Source organism: Heptranchias perlo, chromosome 29 (assembly GCF_035084215.1).
Source record: "Heptranchias perlo isolate sHepPer1 chromosome 29, sHepPer1.hap1, whole genome shotgun sequence".
Taxonomy (NCBI): Eukaryota; Metazoa; Chordata; class Chondrichthyes; order Hexanchiformes; family Hexanchidae; genus Heptranchias; species Heptranchias perlo.
Genome location: NC_090353.1, coordinates 23,739,031 through 23,760,952, shown reverse-complemented (window position 1 = coordinate 23,760,952; position 21,922 = coordinate 23,739,031). Strand labels below are relative to the sequence as shown.

Below are 21,922 nucleotides of genomic sequence, written 5' to 3'. Positions count from 1 at the left end.
CAGAATTTAAATTCAGTTTTAAAAAAAACCTTGAAATAAAATGCTGATATCAGTAAAAATGACCATGAAGCTGTCAGATACTTTTGTCTTAAAAATCCAGCTTGAGCACTAACATCTTTTATGGAAGGAAACCTGCTGTCGTTACCCAGTCTGGTCTTTATGTGATTCAAGTCTCACATCAATGTGGTTGACTCTTAGCTGCCTGCCCTCTGAAGTGACTTAACAAGCCTTGCATTAAGCTGCTTGCAGCGGCCGAAGATGACGTTCAACCACAACCTTCACAGTACAACTAGGAATGGGCAGTAAATGCTGGCCTTGCCACCGAGGCCCCACATTCTGAGAATGAATTAAAAAAATGATATCTATCTGTCCCAGTTGCAACAGCTCCAAGTAAAGCACCTATACGACAATTTGAAATCTGCTAAATTATACAGCCAGATATATTATTATTATCCTAATAAAATGTATATAGGAATTTTGGGTAGAACTTCTTTATGCATGTCCCTTAGCCGCTAAATGAAATTAAGTTGCTCCTCTGAGAATTTCATTTTAAAATTAAATTGGTAATACAGGATTATCTCTGCTTTGAGACCTGCAATTCTATGGAATATAGAATATCCTTTGTTTTTCTATTCAAGGGCTTAAACGGAGAGGTTTCTGGGAGGATTATGAGAGCCCGACTTTAGCTAAACTGCTCAGTCAGATATAGGGGTTGATTTTAACCTGGCGTACGTTTTGGGTGGGGGGAGCGGAGCAAGTGTGAAACACATTCACTGACCTAAATTTCAAGCATCTCAGTGCTGCCAGTCCACTTCCCACTCAGAACGGGCATGAAGAGGACGCAGAGCGGTTGCCGGCAGGTGAAGATTGGGCAATCCTTGGCCATCCACAGGCTTCCGGGTAAGTGGTGGGGAGGGGGTTTCGGGAGGGTCTAGTGGGAGGGAAGAAAGGGGGTCCAGGTCAGGGAAGGCTGGGATAGTCCTTTTGGAGCTTGGAGGAGCCTCCTGGCCCCACAGAGGAAACTTTTAGACTTAACTGACGGGGCCTTTTCTGTCTTTAGACTTGCTTCTGCCTAGCGGGAAAACAGCCACAGCTTCCCCACTCTGGCCTGGTTAAAATTGCATCGGGATCACATTGATGCCATAAGACCCTGATTTGCGTAAATCACCCGCCTGCAAAACCCCGCAGGTTAAAATCAGAAATGATCAGGATCTGAGCGAGTAAGTAACATGTTCATTTTTAACTGCCCACCAACCCATTTTCCGTCATGAAGATTGGGTTAACATCGACCCCATAATGCTAATTAGTGGTTTGTCAAATTGAGAACCATGTTCAGGTTACAGTCTAGCAGAAGTTGCTGAAGGTAAAATTATTTTAGATCTTTGTTATGTAGCCCATTCCTCATTCAATTTTGGATTTCAATGAATCCTAAAAGAAGTTCAAAATAAGAAAAACACATGCTATAAGTATAAGATTAAGTACAGATGAGGAAGGCTATTTGGATCATCTTCGTTTATCCATCCAGTAGGATCCTAAATTTCCTCCTTGCAGTATCCAATTGTTTCTTGACTAACTCGAGGGTTGGCAGGTGGCACTTGTGCTATACCGTCAAGTTCCGCTACTCCAATACTCAGTGAGTCTCTGATATTAGGCACAACTGTTCAATGCCATTGGAGATGTGGCTAAGGAGGCTGAGGTTTAGCAAACAAGATTGGCTTACAGAACCTCCCCACAACATGTGACATCTGTATGTCATTGCCAGTGGCCATCAAAGCTGCAGTCAGTTTATATGTGACAAGTTCCTTCTATGCTATCACTGGATAATGTGCAGTGTAAGCCAGTTTGCTGCTCACAGATGTATTGAGGAGGTCACAGATGCATTATCTAGCAGGGCCATTGAGATCATCACTATCACATATAGCAAATTCAATTACCAAATCAGTTGCTTGTGTCTCCTCTTCACTCAAAGTTTTGAAAATGAAAGCTAGTCTAGGGCATCATTTTTTTTTGTGGGGTGCAGCTCCTCCCTTTGCCTTTTCTCTGGGCTATCTACGCACCAGTTGCCTTTTTAAGGCCATTGAACTTGTAGTCACCCTGTGTCTATGATGATAGCAAAAACTTTGTTACCTTTCTAGGTTTTTTTATCATCTCAGGCATTAGGGTGTCTTGATGAATCAGGGAATTTGGCCAAAGAAACTATTCTCCTATCTCTTGATAAGCTCCTTTAATAAAACTTTTAATCCTCTTTCCCTGAAGTGTCACTACCTTTAGATTTTAGGCTCGTACATCATTTTGGAGCACTGACTGTCAATGAAAAGTAAGCCAATCTTGTTTGAAAGAACAATCAATTCATTACTGGGTATTAAGGTACTATTTACATGTATTCACCACCAAAAGTGCCTGCCTTACACACAATGTGGAAAAAAAAATGAAAGAAGAAAAGAAAAAGAAAAACTTACTTCCATTAACATAGCACCTTTCACAATCTCAGCACGTCTGAAATCGCTTTACAGCCAATGAAGTACTTTTGAAGATTAGTCAGTGTTGTAATGTAGGAAACGTGACAGCCAACTTGCACACAGCAGGATTCCACAAGCAGCAATGAGATAATTACCAGATAATCTGTTTTTTAGACATGTTGGTTGAGGGATAAACTTTGGTCAGGTCACCAGCAGAACTCTCCTGCTCTTCAAATAGTACTATGGGATCTTTTACGTCCATCTGAAAGGAGGAACCTCAGACAGTGCAGCATTCCCTCACTGGAGTGTCAGCCTAGATTATGGGCTCAAGTCTCTGGAGTGGGACTTGAACACACAACAACTAACATTTATAAAGCGTCTTTAAACGTCCCAAGACGCTTCACAGGAGCGTTATCAAACAAAATTTAACACAACCTCCTGACTCAGAGGGGAGAGCGTTACCACTGAGCCATAGCTGAAAGTTGTAATGTGTTCTGTTTTGGCAAATGATTTCTGAACTAAAATGAACTATTTTAATACTGAAGTTTTAGTGAAGGAATTTGAACATCTTTTGAAACGTTTGTACCAAATGTCAGAAACAGCAATTTAGTAACTTCTTAAGGAAATACTCCACAGCTTTAGTATGCCTGTAGATGGAACTAGAGACCAACATTCATTTCTATAAGAAAAAAATTGTAATGTATATGCCATCACTAAGAAACATCCTGCTGGTTGTGGTTTCTGTTCCTGCCTCGGCTTTCCCCTTTATTCATTGCAATCTCTCCTATTCTGTGCTTCTTTACTTTTTTTATACCATGATGTGGAGATGCCGGTGATGGACTGGGGTTGACAAATGCAAGGAATCTTACAACACCAGGTTATAGTCCAACTGTTTTATTTGAAAATCACAAGCTTTCGGAGGCTTTCTCCTTCGTCAGGTGAGTGTGGGATTCGGATTCCATGGATTACCTTCCATGGAATCCGAATCCCACACTCACCTGACGAAGGAGAAAGCCTCCGAAAGCTTGTGATTTTCAAATAAAACAGTTGGACTATAACCTGGTGTTGTAAGATTCTTTGCATTTTTTATACCAGTTTTTTCTTCATTGTCAGCACCTCACCTTCTCTATCCTAACTTAGCTTTCCCCTTCCTCTGCAGTCTTCTTTTTATTATTCCATCCATATTTGCATCTTTCTAACATACTCAATGCTCTTAGCTCAGTCATCACAAAGGAACTAAGGCCTGGCATTGAGATTGCTATTCGATGTCAGGCCTGAATTACAATATCTTACTCCCTGCTCCAAATGAGGTGCGATAAGATACGTATTGTACCTAGACATCCAAAAGGAATTTGACAAAGTTTCAAAGAAAAGACTATTCGTTAAATTCAAAGCTGCAGGGATTTAGGGTAAATCTTGGGAATGGATAAGAAATTGACTGAAGGATGGAAAACAATGGGTACTCATTAGAGAAACTATGTCAGGATATGGACAAGCACTGGGTATGGAGGTCCAGGATTGGTGTAGGGACCACTTTGGTTTCTAATTTGCATCAATGAATTGAATTCAGAAACTCAATGCAAACTAGTCAAATTTGTAGATGATACCAAACTAGTAGAGGCTGTGCAATCGGAGGAGGCAGCTCAAAAATTACAAAATGAGTCAGACAAAATAAGTAAGTGGGTAGAACAATGGTAAATTAAATTTAATGTGGCTAGATATAAAATACTGCTTATAGGAAGAAAAAATGGATGATACATGCACTCCATGAATCATGTTGAAATAGCTACGGATGATGTTGAAAAAGACTTAGGATGTTTAGTAGAACCATTGTTCAGCATGTCCAACCAATGCAGAGCAGCAATCAACAAAGCCAATAGAATGTTGAACTATATAGCCAAAACAGTAGAATATAAGTCAGAGGATGTCAGACGGCTGAAAGCATGGCCGCCATTGGTAGGGTGAAGGAAGTGGGGGATGCACAAGAGGCTAGAGTTGGAGGAATGTAGAGCTCTTGGGCTAGAGGACATTACAGAGATATCTCCCCTCAATACGTGCAAATCTGGGTCCTATGATGTCGATAGCAGCTGATTGCATTTTAACAGCCTACTGATCAGAGTGCTCACCGTGGGTGGGGATGAAGAGAAGGACCTCTGAGGTAAGTCAAAAAATTTTCTTAGTAGGGCCAGGAAGAGCAGGAGTGCTCCTCCAGGCACCATAAGGAAAGTCTGGACATCTGTGACCTTGGGCTCCCTCCTTCCCCACCCTCGAAATGGCTCCACTCACACGCCCCCCCCCCCCACACCCCCCGCTGTGACTTACTTTGAGGCAGTCTCTGGCCCACACGATATTGACCTGCCTGAAGCCAGCCAGTTGGCTGTTTCCATACGTTTTGGGCAAGCAGCTGGCTGGCGGAATGAGTTGAAATAGCCTAGGCATCAAACTGAAGACATTGAGCATGTTTGACGCTCGCCCCGCTCTGCCCCAGCTCGCTTGAAACTTGCTCCTAGTAGAAATTCTCCCTTTTCTTGCTTTGCTGCTAAAGGTGGAATTTAACAAAGGCCTATTTGGGATAGGGTTGCCAAAACTGGTTGGATGTATGCCGGGAGGTTTTATCACATGACCTCCCACCTCCAACCACAGCGCCTCCACTCTCCCGCCATTGGTCGAATAAACACGTCCATTCTCACAGCGCACTGCCTTCCCAAATCAATTAGAAAGCGAACAGACCCCATCTCCAATATTTTTATACCTAATAAGCAAAAGTGTTCAAAGAAAACAAAAAAACCACATTTTTTTTCTAATGCCCCTATGATTTGTCTCCCAGGTTGCAACCGTCTCTGGGAGATTAATCTTTAATTCCTGGAGCCTCCAGGAGAATCCTGGAGGGTTGGCAACCCTAACATGGGAGTTTGCTTTCAAGGGAAGCTCTTTTTCACAAAATTGGGGGTGGGCAAAAGTCTAAGTCTTAATACATTTTTGGAAGGTTATATTTGTAGTCAAACAATTTTATTTAAAATAGAAAATGATTAGCAGTGTAGATACTGCTCAGTCTGAACATATTCTGAGTCTCACAATCAAACACTGTTCATGTTGGTTACTTATTTGTGAGGCAAGTGTTAAGAGGTGGGAAACCTCAGAGATGCAACCCTCCACGACAACATCATTGTTGTTATAGTGAGTAGCAACACTCCAGACAGTGAGCATTCCACTAACGGGTTTGCACAAAGGCTGACTTTGCAATCTGTTTGATGACCAATATAACCGTACAAAAACATAGTAAGCCTCAACATTGCTCCCATTCCAATATTCTCCCACTTTCCTGAAGGTACCGACTTATACTGGGGTACAGTTCCTTAGGTGCTGGTACCTCCATGGTACCTTGGCCAAATGGCCAATCTTCATCTGTAATCCTGAACTGTGAATGTCAGCATTTTCAACCATGGAAGGAATCATAGATTAGCCTGCTCCTACCCTTACCCAACATCCGCACTTTCCTACTGGAGCCAATGGATAGTGTTTAGGAGATGAAACCTTAGATGATTTTACCTCCCCATAATCCGGAGATGTTGAGGTCAATAATGGCACCCCATTTTGACCTGGCTGAGATTGGCTAACTTAGCACAGACAAAGATTGGCTTCTCATTGTATTTATACCAGATTTATTATAGTGAAATTATGGTTATTGTGTTCTCACCATCCAAAGTTCAGCTTTAGAATCTTACCAAGTTTCACCTTTATAGATCAACTGTTTTATCTTTGTGACTGAATTGTGTGAGTAATCTGTTTCAAGTGTGAATGACTAAATATCATGGCAGCATGACCAGACCGCCAACACGCATGTCTTTCAGTGAGTGTCATGGCCTCAGCTTTCTGCCTTCCCCCCCCCCACCACTGATTTTTCGTCAGATCTGAGGGTGGGCAGATGCAGAAAGCTACTTGGGGATGTGCTCCATTGTGTCCCCAATTGTCACAGTTTTCCGCTGGCTGGTTGATTGGGGGCAGGGGTGGGGGGAGTAGAGGAGAGAACTGTACCCTCTCACATATGGTTGGATTCATGGTAAAGACATGCAAATAAGGGAAACATGTGTTTCCCACCATTTCCACTCTTTGAACGCTGAACACGGAATGCCTATTAGGTCTTGGCGTTCAGTGATCAGAGGAGGGGAACCCTGGGCTGATATTGTAGTGTGACTGTACGTAGGCCCCATTAGTGAGAATTAAAGCAGCTGGTCAGCCATCTCTGTCTCCTACTGTGGTAGGTCTCTGAGGCCTGCCACTTCAACTCTCCATCCCCATACTGGCACATTTCCTGGGGGATGCCAGAGAGCCCGTCTCATGCATGTAAATGATGCTGTGGCCATAAATATAGCTGGGGCCTGCGGTGCATTTCCAGGGTGAGCAGAAGTCCAGCCCTGCCAGAGATGTGCCCCAAATGGGGTGGGGGTGCACGGCAGAGTAGAAAGCCTAGACCCATATATCCTGGATTGCACGTGTAATGTGCCTAGATTATCTGTGACTGAAGCAGTGCAGTGATGTAGCTGATGATACAAAAAATCACTCAGACATTATATTCCAAAATTAAATTTAATATGAAGACCCAGAGAGGACGCTGAAGTAACACTTAGTTTCCTGCTGCCGCCTCAGAATATATACTCAAGCAAAAATCAAACAAATTTATAATATATTCTCACATCATTATGATACTTGTTGCCCTTATTTGAAATTGTTGGAAAAAATGAACATCGGCAATATAATAAACAGCATTATTAATGTAGTTAAAACAAACACTGAGTGGAATATTGCTGTACCCCAGTGGGATATTCTAGGAAAGTTTCAAACTGTAGTTGATTTATAGATATGATTGACTTCTGATGCCTGATACCTTTCAATATCACTCTCATCAGCTAGTCAAGAGAGAATTTCAGGACTGGATTAAGATTGTTGAGCCTCTTCAAGGAACCCCGTATGGCCCATTGTCAATATTTCTGGACAAATTAATACTCAATATTCAGTTGAAACCAAGTTCTCCACTCTGCAATCAATTGACAGCAATACTGTTATGTTACGATTATTGTTCAATGTTTTTGAGGGTGTTTGTCTGCTGTTTGAAAGTTTGGTATCCAGACTTAGTCACTGGCAATGGAACTGTGGCATTAGCTGAGAAGATCTTAGCATGTAGAAGAGTTGAGAAACTATATGTATTGTCAGCCTGGAAATTCAGTTGTTAAGGTCTCCGGCTGTGCCGCCCGTTACCGGGCTTATTTGTTCTGTTCTTGCCCTCCCAGTAAAAATTATGGCCATTATCTCATCTCTTCTCTCTACAGGTGCTGTCTGATCTGCTGAGTATTTCCAGCAGTCTTTATTTTTGTTAGAGATTAAACAGTTTGTGCAAGAGCAGAGACCAATTTAACAAAGTCTAAAAACCGATGGGAAACAGGCCCAGCAAAAGCACACAGAACTGTAAATATTAAACTGTTGATGTGGGACATATGTTTGAATTGGTGATTCCGCACATGCTGAGTTCTCAATCATGTCCCTTCTGATGCAGGGAGACCAGATGGAGATGGGAGATCAGATACTGGGGCTGAATGTTCATGGGGATTCTCTTGCTCGTCTGCCGTAACTTTGGCACTAGAGCCCCAGAAACCCTGGCGCTGTTATTCCGGGGTTTCTGTGGCTCTTCTGCTGAAGATACGGCAGAGAAGTGGAGGAATCCCTGCAGAAATTCACCCTCTATGTGCCATGGGACCAGCTACAGAATGATATTGACAGAACTCTGGCATCAAATCTCCAGCCCATCGTCTGAGCCAGGAAAGGTGGGTGGCGCAGAAGGAATATGAGAAGGGAAAATGGTGAAAGAAATAAATACCAAAAAAAAGCAAACAGAGTATGTAAATATAGGCAGAGGAACTGCCACCACAGGGAGAAGTAAGCATCAGGGACAATCAACAGTGACCATGCTGAGGTGTGACTTGGGTGTAAAGATATTGGGCCATAATTTGCTGTCAAAATAATGGTGAGGCTAATGGCGCTTTCCATTATTTATATACAAATGCTACAGCAACTTCGGGCGAGGGGCAGATACGTGGTTAAACGGGGAAATCCAAAAGTTGCTGTCTGAGATGCGCTGCTCCGCCTTTAGCTTCGCGAAAACGGCATCTCGCTGTCTGACTCCCCATTGAAATGCATTTAATGGCGTGAAGTTCCTGTACTGACATCATAGATACAGACTTTAGTTCATATTTACTGTATTTGCAAAGTAAATATGAACTAAACTTACCACAAAAGTTAGGGCTTGGCCATTCCAGTCTAAGTAGCCTTTTAATGGCGTGGTAAGTCTTAATTACAGCCAAACAACCTGTCTGGCACTGAAAATTAACTATTACAAATGTGGAGTCTCATTCCTTCAGGTTTTAATTGTTGGAGATTTAAAAAATGTAAAATTTACAATTAAATTTTTAAAATCTTTTCCTTTCTGTCTCTTTTTTCTCTCTCTCTTAATCCAATCTTCCTTTCACTCTATTTTTTTCCGTACCTGATTTGACATTGAATTCACCCACTCTAATTTACACTTCCTTCTCAGTCCTTCCGCTATTAATTTCACAATCCTTAAATCTCGTTGCTTGTCCTGTTCACTCTGGTCCCAGATGCTCTGTTTCCCTCGCAGCACCGTTATCAGCTCGCACTTTCAGCAACTGGCTACGCAAAAGTTCTAAAAACCTAAATGCGCAAGGGCAAGTCTAACTAGTGGCAGATGCAGTTAGGTGCCTTGCTACAGCAAATTACGGCACATTAATGGAACAATGCCTGAAACCACAAGTTGAGGAACTGCAAAACAAACTAGACAAGCTGAAGCCTTTTTGATCAAGACTTTGTCATCACTTATTTTGACATTGTTGGGATTAATTGTGAGGGGGTTCAGGATTACTGGTGATATGCTGATAGCATAAGTGTTATTTGTGCAAATATGTGATTGTATAGTTATTATCCAGGTGCAGCAAGCAACAGTGAAAATTACAGGGAGCATGAGACGATTTGAATTTTATACTCAACTGTATTTGTTAGTTTGCAATGTTAGTGATGGATGGTAGGAAGCCACAGAATGATTGTTAACCCCACCAAATGCACCCTGCTAAAAGCCAATAGTTACAAGGGGGCTTTGTGGGGCATACATTAGGTGGATAAGCGGTGGGTGGGAGGTCTTCCCCATTGTCCCATGACATTGGCAGGGGGCCCCACCAATTTTCGTGGCCTCAACCAAATATATTTAATTTTAAGCTTTAAATCAACAACTTATAATAAACCTGAATACCTGGAATGTGATGTTCTCCCCTGCTTTTCTTTACTCTTTTTCCGAATGCATGTGTATCCATTCTGGGATTTGGTTAACTGGGCACTGGCAGCTCCCTAATCCCTCATGTAAGTCACATTCTTCGTGTGTGAGTCCACACAGTGAGGTTTGGCAGGCTAACTGGCTGTTGGAGGCAACACAGCAGAGCCTGATCCTGCCGATGTTCATCCACACTGAATTTACAGCAGAATTTTGTTGATAGCGATCAGCACTAGGAGCACTGGCTGATTTTTTAAAATCCTCCTGAGGCCACTTATAGTTACTTATACAGCTCTGGCTGAGATCAACTAACTTAGCCCATACTAATGAAACTTGAGATCTCCCTGAGCCGTATGGGTCAGTACCACACCAGATGATGCGTTTACCTACTAAACCATCAGGGATAGACGCGGAAGTCTTGGGAACAGGTTAAAGTAATTATAGCTATGTTTCATCACTCACAAGTGTATCAGTCAATTGCAGTTTCAAAGATCACAGGTGTGTAAATAAAGCTTGAGGCAGGTTAATTAAAATCATCTGACCATAATATGTTGTATAATCTGATATAGTTCTTCGAATACAACCCAAAATGGCAGTCAATTATGCGCAGTTAAAGCTGCATCAGTCAATGTTTACTTGAATTGGTTTCATTTTCTTATTCAACATGTTTCTTCCAATAGAATCTGCAATCCTTCTACTGCATGAAACACTGAATCAGGGGTAGCAAATGCAAAATACAGGCAGCAAAGCCAGTCTTCCAGTTTTACTTGGCCCTCATCATCCAGAAATCTTTCTCCAAACTTCAGCATCAGCAAAATGTGTTTAACATCCAACCAGTTTTTCAGCAACTGAGGGGGGTCTTTGAATCCAGCGTTCACATTGAACACATTACTGCATGGACCCCAAAGTAAGGCCTGTAAGATGCTTTTTGCTTGATGGATATGTATCCTTTTATTAGGATCTGCACGTAAGAGTAAGTGGGCAAGATGTTGAAGTCCTTGAGAATAAACAGATAACTGGGGGATCTGAGGCAGGTCTCCTGTTTTGTACTCTTCGTCTTCCGTTTGTCTTGAAATGCTCTCAAAAGGATTTGACATGTGCAGAACTTCATAGATCAAGATGCCTAATTGAAATTCATCAAACTTTTTGTACTGGGATGTTGACATCATTTCAGGTGCTAAGCGGGCATGATCTGGGTGGAGCTTTTGGTCAATGGCAGTGTTCTTTTGTTTAGCTTTGGAGAAGTTGCTGATAATAAGTCTTGGCAGCTGAAGATTTTTACATTGTTCTTTGCTACTTGGCTCAGACTTCTGGTCAGCCATCTTAACCAACAGCAAGTTTTCCAGACGAAGGTCACAATGTGTAACGTTATGATATTTAAGGTGTTCCAACCCTATGCACAACTGCAGAAGAAGAAGGCTTATTTGATGTTCATAGACATCTGCCTGGGATTGATGAAGAGCTTCTGTCTCTTTTACAAAATCTGCCATGGTTTGGTAGGGAACCTCCTGTGTGATGATCACAACCTGACGCATTTGATTTGTATTGTCATTTGGACGAGCTTCGGAGGTTTCTGCTGCAGCATCTGGCCCAGCATTGTTCTTTTCTGTCTCTGAATCATCAGGAATCAAGACTGCATCTTCAGGAGGCAAGAGATTTGTTGGGATTGTGGCAGTAAAGTGCCCACACACCTGTTGCACATGGAAATGGACTGGGAGGCTTTTCTGCACTGAGAGGCCACAAGGTTCCGTTTGCTGGGATTCTTGGCTCAGAGTTTTGGAGATCTGTATTTGATAAAAGTAAAGAGGAATGTGTGATTAAGAAAAAGTACTTTATAATGCTACAGCTAATGTTATTTTCAGTATGAAATTAGATTTTTTTCTATAATCGCAGAAAATTGCATTCTTCTTTAATCGCAGAAAATTGCATTCTTCTTTGTTACGGGAACTGCCAGGGAACCTGGACATTTTCCATGGTGCATAGTGTTCCAGAGGACTCAGTACGTCACTTTGTGATTTTATTTTATTATTCATTCTCAGGATGTGGACGTCACTGGCAAGACCGGCATTTCTTGCCCATTCCTAGATGCCCTAAGAAGGTGCTGAACTGCTTCTTGAACTGGTGGTAGTAGTTTGATGCAACTGAATGGCTTGCTAGGCCGCTTCAAAGTGCAGTTAAGAGTCATCCACTCTTGTGGTGTGGGAATGGAGTCACATTTAGGCCAGACCAGATAAGGACAGCAGGTTTCCTTACCTAAGGGTCATTAGTGAACCAGTTTTTACTGCAACCAGCTTTTTAAACTGGATTCAAATCGCCATGGTGGGATGTGAACTCACATTCTCTGGATTACTCATCCAGTAATATAACCACTACACTACCGTACCTGGTATTGGCAGGTCAATTGCCTCCCTCTCTAGAATGTTGGGTATAACCCCTGACTGAATAGCAATATAAACTGACTAAAAAGTGGTAGGAGAAACTCTGGAATTATTTCATCTGAATACAGAGGCACAAAACAAAATGACTTTGCACTTGCTCATCGGAAGTAACGCTACTAAACCAAAATCATCACACCAAATGGAAATGGGTTTCTTTAAAATAGAAGTGAGACAGTCAGAGATGTTAGAATGAAAATTGAGGACAAGGATATTGAGAATTGGTCTAACATTTGAGAGTTTTCCCAAAATTCCATTAATAGGGATCAAGGATATCTATAAGAAAGAGTTAAGAACTGTTGCGTTGTTGGTGGCCTCGCAATTACTGTTATTAAAGAGATATTTTCGCAACCTTCATTTCTTACACAGTTTTAACTTTTATTTTAATCTCTTTCATAAGGGAGAGTAACTACTCATAATTGCTGCAGGAATTAAATTATACCTCCGGCTTTACTGCAGACTTTAGAACCACAGTTGTACATTTTCTGAAATAGACTTGTTTTAGAAAATGATTTTTATATAAATATACAGAAGCAAGATTCTTAAAGATTTAACTTTTAATGCACTTTAGCCTTCCAGCACTGAGTGCCCATTTTCATTTTTGATGTCTTCATGTTAATGCCACAAGGTCTAGATGAACACTTCTGCAATTTCTTAATGTTGATTACAAAATTCAATTCTTACTGGCCATAGAATATTTCACAATTCATAATAGTATATTCAAATAGTAAATCTGCATTACTCTGACAGCGAGTCTGCCGTTACACAGCAGAACAGTTATTTTCTTTGATGCTGTGATGCACTTTCCAGCAGGGATCTGTAGGCAACTTATATAAGTGTGAGGCCTGTTTGGTTTTCCCTGTCCCTAGCCCAGTGGCACTGAGGTCAATTGTAGTGTCCTATTGCTGCTGCAAGCAGCTAACTCAACACAGACCAGGAATCAGACTGTAACCTTCTGGTTTGTATGACCTAGTGCTACACATCCCAAAAGGAATCCTGTACATTGTTGCCCTGTCTTCAGCTTTGGGGAGTATCAATGACTTCTAGTTGTGCAGTCTTGTTTTATCAGTTCCAGTCACCTCACTCTGGTGTGTAACATTGAGGCAGTTGGGATGAGTCTGGGATACATGCCATGATGGGCAGGGTGAAGAAGAATCGATGGGGATGTTAGCATCAGAGACAGCAGCTGTTAAAGTATGTACAGTGTGGCCTGGGAGGTTGTGGGGAGTTAGTTTGGAGAACATTGATGCTGCAAGGGATTACTTTGGGTACCTGATCAGTAAGAGAATGATGAAAGCAAGGGGCCTTATAAGAGAGAATAACTGCTGAAAGGGTTTCGGATTATAGGAGCGGCTGGAATGGGGAAACTAGGCTTGGACAATCTAGTTACGTGGGAACACCTGGTTAAGAAAGAAATAATTACTGGGAGGGAGGGGAGTATTGAATCTTCTGCTATGTACGGACAGATTAACTGCTACAGTAGGCTTGGTTCAAAACCATCTAGCCGGTTTGGAGGACATGATCAAAGATGGAGTGAAAGCTACAGGAGATCTGGAACAGAAAACCTAAAAGCATGTGGCCTGGGACAAACTGGTTGTTGTGGGTATGCAAGGGTCACCTGGTCTCCACTTGGCATCTCTCCATGGTGGTATGGCTCAGGTAATAAGCTCAGTGTGCAGAGGATTACAAGTCGACATTGCACTACTTTTTGGCAAGGCTCATTATTGCTCCAAGCAAGCCCTCTGGACAATATGTTTTAACCACATTTTTTACAAAAACATTAGAACTTTAAACACAAATGTAATTTTAGTTACCAGCACAATGATAGTGAATGCATTCTGTGGGAGGAGCATCTTAGCCTTGGACTAACTACAAATTATGTCAGTTGGGGTATTGTACTATACCAATAGCTTAGCACAGCAGAGAGACAGAGGGAAGAGTCGCAACTCTAGAAAAGTGTGCAGGATCTACTCCAGCTGCAGTCGATGGGGGTCGATGTCAGGGAGGAACTCTGAGAGGTGAAGAGCCAGCAAACCTTGCTCTTCGCCTCCTAGGCCTCAAAGATCATCTTCCGGTCCAGAGTCCGCTCCGTGGAGCAGTGTGAGAAGTGCTCGTACTTCTTCTTCCAGAAGCTGCACAGAGAGACCTCTGTGATCAGCAGCCTGAAAGAGGAAGAGGGCTCGCTGACGTCTTTGCAGGCTGACATACTGAGGATCAGCAAATCCTTTTATGCCGGGCTGTATGACGTGAAGGTCACAGACAGCATGGCCTCCTGTACTCTATCACAGAAGTCTTAGAGGACAGCGTGCGGGAGAGCATGGATCGGTCACTGACCTTGGACGAGCTTACAAAGGCTGTCCAGTCCTTCGAGAAGAGTAGAACTCCCGGAAGCGACGGCTTACCGGTCGAGTTGTACTCAGCTCTGAGTTAAATTTTCAGCTTGCTATCTGAAAGCTCTCGGTGCTTGTTCTGCTTCCTGGCCCCAGTCTTGGTTCCTTTGATCTCGGCTTTCACTTGATCTTGTAACTGGGAGAAGAAGGCACGCGACGAACGCAGAGTTTTGTCTTTCCCTTTATCCTTCAGCAGTGTCGCCTTTCCTTCCTGGGTCAGTTTCCCAGATAGGCCCAGACTTACTGGAAGTGCACAGGGGTATGCTTCAGGCAGGCAGCATGTCAGAGTCCATGAGGAAAGGAATCATCACCCTCATCTACAAGCAGAAGGGGGAAGAAATCAAAAATTGGCGATCCATTTCCTTGCTAAATGTTGACTACAAGATTCTGTCTAAGGCCATTGCCAATGGGCTCAAGTCCACTCTGGAGGGGGTGGTCCACATGGATCAGACCTGTACTGTACCTGCCGGGAAGATCTCTGATTGCCTTGCACTGCTCAGGGATACGATTGTCTATATACAGGACAAGGGGGTGAACACGTGCCTCATCAGCCTGGACCAGGAGAAGGCCTTTGACAGAATATTCCACACGTACATGATGGACATGCTCTCCAAAATGGTTTTTGGGGAGGGAATCCGTGACTGGATCGACTGCTGTACATGGACATCCATAGTGCAGTCCTAATCAACAGGTGGGGGTCAGAGAGCTTTCCGATCAGATCTGGAGTCAGGCAGGGCTGTCCTCTCTTGTTCTTGTCTTGTTCGTATGTTGCATTGATGTTTGCCGCGTCCATCAGGAAGGACTCAGGTATCGGGGGTGACGATCCCAGGCAGCAGAGGCACTCAGGTTAAGGCCTCCCTGTACATGGACGACATCACCGTCTTCTGCTCCGATCACACACTGATGAGCATCTGCGACCGTTTCGAACTGGCCTCGGGGACCAGAGCGAACCGAAGTAAAAGCGAGGCCGTGTTCTTCGGCAGGTGGGAGGCTCGGTCCCTTGAACCCTTCACCTTCACCGTCAGATCCGACTGTCTGAAGATGCTGGGGATCTGGTTCGGGGGGCCCCTGGCCTGCACAAAGAACTAGGAGGAGCAGATCGCCAAGGCCAAACTAAAGCTTTGTATGTGGGTGGGGCGATCCCTCTCCATAACCGGCAGGAACTTGGTGATAAGGTGTGAGGTACTTATGGTGTTGCTTCAGGCGGCCAAGGTCTGGCCCACTCCCCACAAGTCTACCGAGTCACCCGAGCTATCTTCCACTTTGGCTGAAGGTCCAAGGTAGAACACGTCCGCAGGGCCACCATGTACAAGACCCCAGAGAAAGGGGGGAAGAGCTTCCCAATGCCACTCTACACATGTCCTGATGGCCACCTTTTTGTGTGTGGCTGCCTCAGGATATGTGTAGAGCCCCAGTATACAAACATCAAGTGTCACTATGTGCTGAGTTTCTACCTGTCCAACTGGGTCTGGCCACACTGGCTGAGCAGGCACAGGACATCCTGTCCAGTTGGTCCGTACCCCCCAACCTGTTCCAGGTGGAGAAGTTCCTGAGGAGGAACCCCTTTGATCACAAAGCCGTCAGACAGTGGTCGACACAAAATGTTCTAAGAGTCCTGCAAGGAACGGAGAGGGTGGACTCAATTGGTTTCTTCCACGACCATTTGGCAGAATGTCTCATCGCCGGAACTGACCAACAGGCAGCAGGATGTAACCTGGATGGTGGTGAGAAAGGCCCTCCCAGTGCGGTCCTTCCGACACGCACGGAATCTCAGCGCCACCGCGAGCTGCCCTCGAGGCTGTGGCGGGGAGGAGACCGTCGCCCACCTCCTGATGGGCTACCCCTTTGCGCAGAGTGTGTGGAGAGAGATGCGTTGGTATCTGTCCCAGTTCATCCCTAACAGTTCGGTAACACAGGACGCTGTGCTGTATGGGATGTTCCCCAGGACGCACACCAAGTCAGATATCACCTGCGGTTGGAAGACCATCAACCCTTTGGTCCGCCTGAAACCTTCTGGTCTTCCAGCTGAAGGAGCTTTCCACGACCGAGTGTTGCCGACTGGCACACTCGAAGGTCCAGGAGTACGTGCTGCAGGACGCACTGAAGCGAGGTGCGACCTACACAAAGGCTCTATGGAGAAAGGCCACCGTATAAAGCCATCCCCCCCCCCCAGATCATACAGAATGTATTAGAAAATATGTACTGTGTTTTAAAATTGTAACAATAAGATCATAGTATATACGATCTGTACTGCATTGCTTTGAACTGCCGTGCTGTATTTTGTGCCCTTTTTTGAACTGTGCGTAGACTGTGTGTACCTTTAAATTTTATGGAATTAAGTATATTTTGAATTTTAAAAAAAGCTTAGCGCAGCAATTGGGTTGAAAGCTTTCTTTATGTAGTATAAGGCCAGTTAATAGCCATCCTGCTAATGGGAATTTTTGATTTAAAAGAACTGTTTGTTCCAGCTCAGATAAATTTCCTATTTAATGTAACAGAAGGACCATTGGTTTACAGGAACATTTTACAGATTGGTTTACAGATACAACTCTCTGGCAGGACTGGAACTGTCCATTACAGCATTAGCAGATATAAAAGGTAGTACAAAAAAAATTGTATTCAAGAACAACTTGCATTTATATAGCACCTTTAACATAGTAAAACGTCCCAAGACACTTCACAGGAGCATCATCAGACAAAATTTGACACTGAGCCACATAAAGAGATATTAGGACAGGTGACCAAAAGCTTGGTCAAAGAGGTAGGTTTTAAGGAACGTCTTAAAGGGGGAGAGATAGAGAGGCAGAGAGGTTTAGGGAGAGAATTTCAGTGCGTAGGGCCTAGGCAGCTGAAGGCACGGCCACCAATGGTGGGGCGATGAAAATCGGGGATACACAAGGGGCCAGAATTGAAGGAGCACAGAGATTTCAGAGGGTTGTAGGACTGATTCATATGATTTGCATGTAGCTAACCAAGTACAGTGACTGTTTGGGGTTAATGCTGATTAGAGCTTTCGTAAACAAATGCTGTACAGGTGATGATGCGGCTAATGTGACTGAGTACATTGTGTGTAATCGCTTGCTATGATACAACAGATCCATCCCTGTAAAGCACAACAGGCAACTTCATAACTCTTATCATTGTAATGTAAATCCACTGTCAGAGCTGCTCTAGTGATGACTTTACTTCCTAGAAACTTACAACAAAACAGAGACAGTTTACAGTTTGATGGGCAGCAGCTGGTTTAATCCTGGTATTTTAAATATGCAAATGCCAATCAAATTGATTTAATTTCTTTGTGGCGACCTTGCCAGGACGGGTTCAACAGATGGCTTGTTTTGCACCTGGCATGGAAGAAAACACACTGTGGCAGCACAAATAATGTCACTAACTGCTGCATAAGGGAGAAATTCGGGTCATAGACAGTGACAGTTGGCTAAAAATTGTGAAACAGTTCATTGGTACCAGAGTTGGTACAAAAAAAAACTGCTCTTTAGTCATCAGCTTTTACATGGAGTATCTCGCAAAACACAGTGCAGTAACTTTATAAAGTCCCAAACAAAATGTGCTGGATATTCCTGAGTTAACGTTAACTCTGTTTCTGTCTCCACAGATGCTGAGTGTTTCCAGCATTTCCTGTTTTTATTTCAGATTTTCACCATCCACAATATTTTGCTTTTGTGCTAAGTATTCCTATCAGGCTAAAGTAAGATTCCTAGAATAAGATGTGACATACATTTGACTGTTTTTGATGCTGATCTTTCTGATCATTAATGAGCGAGTAATGAAAGAAAGAAAGAAAGAAAGAAGAAAGTCTTGCATTTATATAGCGCCTTTCACGACCTCAGGGCGTCCCAAAGCGCTTTACCAACAATGAAGTACTTTTGAAGTGCAGTCACTGTTGTTATGTAGGAAATGGTATTGGTTGTAGTGTTGTAATGGTACAGATTACAGTACAGACAGGAATATGAACTACTGCATTACATCTAAAAAAACATTTGTATCTGAGTAAAATCCTCCATGTGCTATGTGTAACAAAATTGTAAATGCGTTCCTTATGTTTCTCCCACTTTGCACTTCACAGAAAGTTAACAGATAAAAGAGAATCAGTAAAAGATACATTGATCAAATTAGCTCAGAAGTGTATTTTGAGTTTATATGACAGAACTACCTATACTTGAAGTGGTTCTGTAAAATCCAATAGAACCCGCCCCATTCACATTGCAGGAAGGATTCCAGGGTATTGGCTCTAACACAAAAAACAACCTCAAATACTGTTTGAAAGTCATCATTGTGACATTCATTTCTGGCCACAGATCTTACTCCATATCTGGGAACATCAGATCAGGCCAGCAAGCAGAAAACTATAGTTATGTTCCTTTCCAGTTCTCTCTTTTCCGCTAATTAATTTTTTTTTAGGATTCTGTATTCTTTCCAGTGGTTTCTCTCACTTTTCTACCTACAGGCTTATCTTATTTATCTATTTCACTTTTATTGTCTTATTAATCTATTTAGGGGCACGTTTCTTTAATCTGTGTTTATTAGTCCTCGTGTAGCCCTTAAAGGTATTCCATTTGCTTTCAACTGTTTTCTTGAGTACCACCTTCCAGTCCATTTGTTTAATCTTCCCTCATTGCCTTGAAGTTGGCCCTTTCAAAGCTGTACACTTCAGTTTTAGTTTGCAATATTTGTTTATCCCAGACCACGTCACATTTAAACAGTGTAATAGTCACTGTTGCCAAGGGTGCCATTATTTCCATTCCCAGTATTCTATCTGGTTCACTTGCCATTACTAGGCCGAGATGCAGGTTACCTTTTGTGGTATCTCTATCATGCTGGATAAGAAATCACTCATGCATTACATTTACTAGCTCAGATTCTAGACTGCTTGGGCAGTCCCAATTTATACGAGGTTGCATTAAGTCCCCTTTCTGGTTGCACATACTTTTCTCATGGGGTAGAAATTGGTATGCGTGGCACCCGTTTTTCGGGTGTGTAATGGATGCAACGCTGACAAATTTAGCAGTGGGACGGCCCGTGCCCAATCTATGCGTGTATTCGGGCCACTGGTAAATTCGTCGGCCCCATAAGGAAGTTATGCTAAACCTTTATAAAACATTGGTTAGGCCTCAGCTGGAGTATTGTGTTCAATTCTGGACACCACACTTTAGGAAGGACGTCAAGGCCTTAGAGAGGGTGCAAAATGGTACCAGGGATGATACCAGGGATGCAGAACTTTAGTTACATGGAGAGACTAGAGAAGTTGGGGTTGTTCTCCTTAGAGCAGAGAAGGTTAAAGGGCAATTTAATAGAGGTTTTCAAAATCATGAAGGGTTTTGATAGAGTAAATAAGGAGAAACTGTTTCCAGTGGCAGGAGGGTCGGTAACCAGCGGACACAGATTTAAGGTAATTGTCAAAAGAACCAGGGTGACATGAGGAGAATTTTTTTATGCAGCGAGTTGTTATGATCTAGAATGCACTGCCTGAAAAAGGGTGGTGGAAGCAGATTCAATAATAACTTTTAAAAGGGAATTGGGTAAATACTTGAAGGGGAAAAATTTTCAGGGCTATGGGGAAAGGACAGGGAACTGGGACTAACTGGATAGCTCTTTCTAAGAGCTGGCACAGACACGATGGGCCAAATGGCCTCCTTCTATGCTGTATCATTCTATCATTCTATGATTCTATGTTGGCACTTTCAGGAAAGGGTGGGGAGCAGAAATAAAATAAATACAACTGCATTAAACCTAATTAATTCTTTGGGCTCTAACTCCAACATTAAAATACCGCATCAGTGGGACCTTTCCATTTTGATAGATTCTTATGGTTATTCAAGAAAATTGTCATTTTGATACTCACTATTGCCAGACTTTGGAAAGCTACGTTCTTGGCTCCATGCCAAGCTCTAAACACTTGCAGCAACCTAAGTGTGAGGGAGAAACGCAGTAGCAGGAGTTGTCCTTATGTGGAGTAGCTTATGGTGAAAACAATACTTTCTGAACATTAAAGAGGGGAGTTCCACCATTTGTACCTATTTTCAAGCTCAGAATTAGAAAAATACCATAAAATTACAATCTTGCTAGGAAGTGCCTCTAGTCTATTTGGTGCAGAGACCAGTGCACAGTGGGAAAGCAGAAGAAAAGAAGGGCATACTCTGCATTCATTGTGACAATGTTGTTTATGGTGTCAGTCTTGGCTCAGTGGTAGTTCTCTCGATACTGGGTAAGACGGTCATAGATTTAAGCCCCACTCCCAAATACACCTATACGTATTAAAATATATATTCTGCTAACTTATTTTATTTGTAGGTAATAGGTAAATTATAAACACACAGGAGCTTCATCTGCCCTCAGTTCAGCGGAAGAGTCAAGGAAACCTCAGAGAAATGGTGTTAAACGCTGTTCATGCCGTTTTTCGGGGATTCTGTGGTTCTTTGGCTGGCGCTCCAGGGCTGTGCGATCAGATGTGCTGTCTTTTGGATGAAATGTTAAACCATGGTCCTGTCTGCCCTTTCAGAAACATAGAAACATAGAAAATAGGAGCAGGAGTAGGCCATTCGACCCTTTGGGCCTTCTCCGCCATTCAAAATGATCATGGCTGATTGTCTAACTCAGTACCCTGTTACCGCTTTTCCCCATATCCCTTTATCCCTTTAGCATTAAGAAATATATCTGTCTCCTTCTTGACTACATCTAATGACTTGGCCTCCACTGCCTTCTGTGGTAGAGAAATCCACAGGTTCACCACCCTCTGAGTGAAGAAATTTCTCCTCATCTCAGTTCTAAATGGCATACCCCGTATCCTGAGACTGTGACCCCTGGTTCTGGACTCCCCAGCCATCGGGAACATCCTCCCTGCTTCTAGTCTGTCTAGTCCTGTTAGAATTTTATATGTTTCGATGAGATCACCTCTCATTCTTCTAAACTCAAGTGAATATAGGCCTAGTCGACCCAATCTCTCCTCATATGTCAGTCCTGCCATCCCAGGAATCAGTCTGGTAAACCTTCGTTGCACTCCCTCCATGGCAAGGACATCCTTCCTCAGATTAGGAGACCAAAACTGTACACAATACTCCAGATGTGGTCTCACCAAGGCCCTGTATAACTGCAGTAAGACATCCCTGCTCCTGTACTCAAATCCTCTTGCAATGTAGGCCAACATACCATTTGCCTTCCTAACTGCTTGCTGCACCTGAATGCTCGCTTTCAGCGACTGGTCTACAAGGACACCCAGGTCTCGTTGCACCTCCCCTTTTCCCAATCTATCACCATTCAGATAATAATCTGTCTTTCTGTTTTTACAAC

The 21,922-nt window shown here is 43.0% G+C and overlaps 1 protein-coding gene and 1 long non-coding RNA gene across 2 annotated transcripts in view; one reads left to right on the top strand and one right to left on the bottom strand.

Moving 5' to 3' along the window:
- LOC137299506 (uncharacterized) overlaps nucleotides 1–21,922 on the top strand; it is a 63,265-nt gene that overhangs the window by 15,141 nt on the left and 26,202 nt on the right. The gene's annotated exons all lie outside the window — the stretch shown is intronic.
- The window catches only part of peak3 (PEAK family member 3), a 50,371-nt gene continuing 35,476 nt past the window's right edge, over nucleotides 7,028–21,922 (bottom strand). Inside the window, exon 4 of the mRNA XM_067968289.1 lies at nucleotides 7,028–11,576. Within this exon, the coding sequence (XP_067824390.1) occupies nucleotides 10,452–11,576 (1,125 nt within the window). The 3' untranslated portion in view covers nucleotides 7,028–10,451. The remainder of the gene's footprint in view (nucleotides 11,577–21,922) is intronic.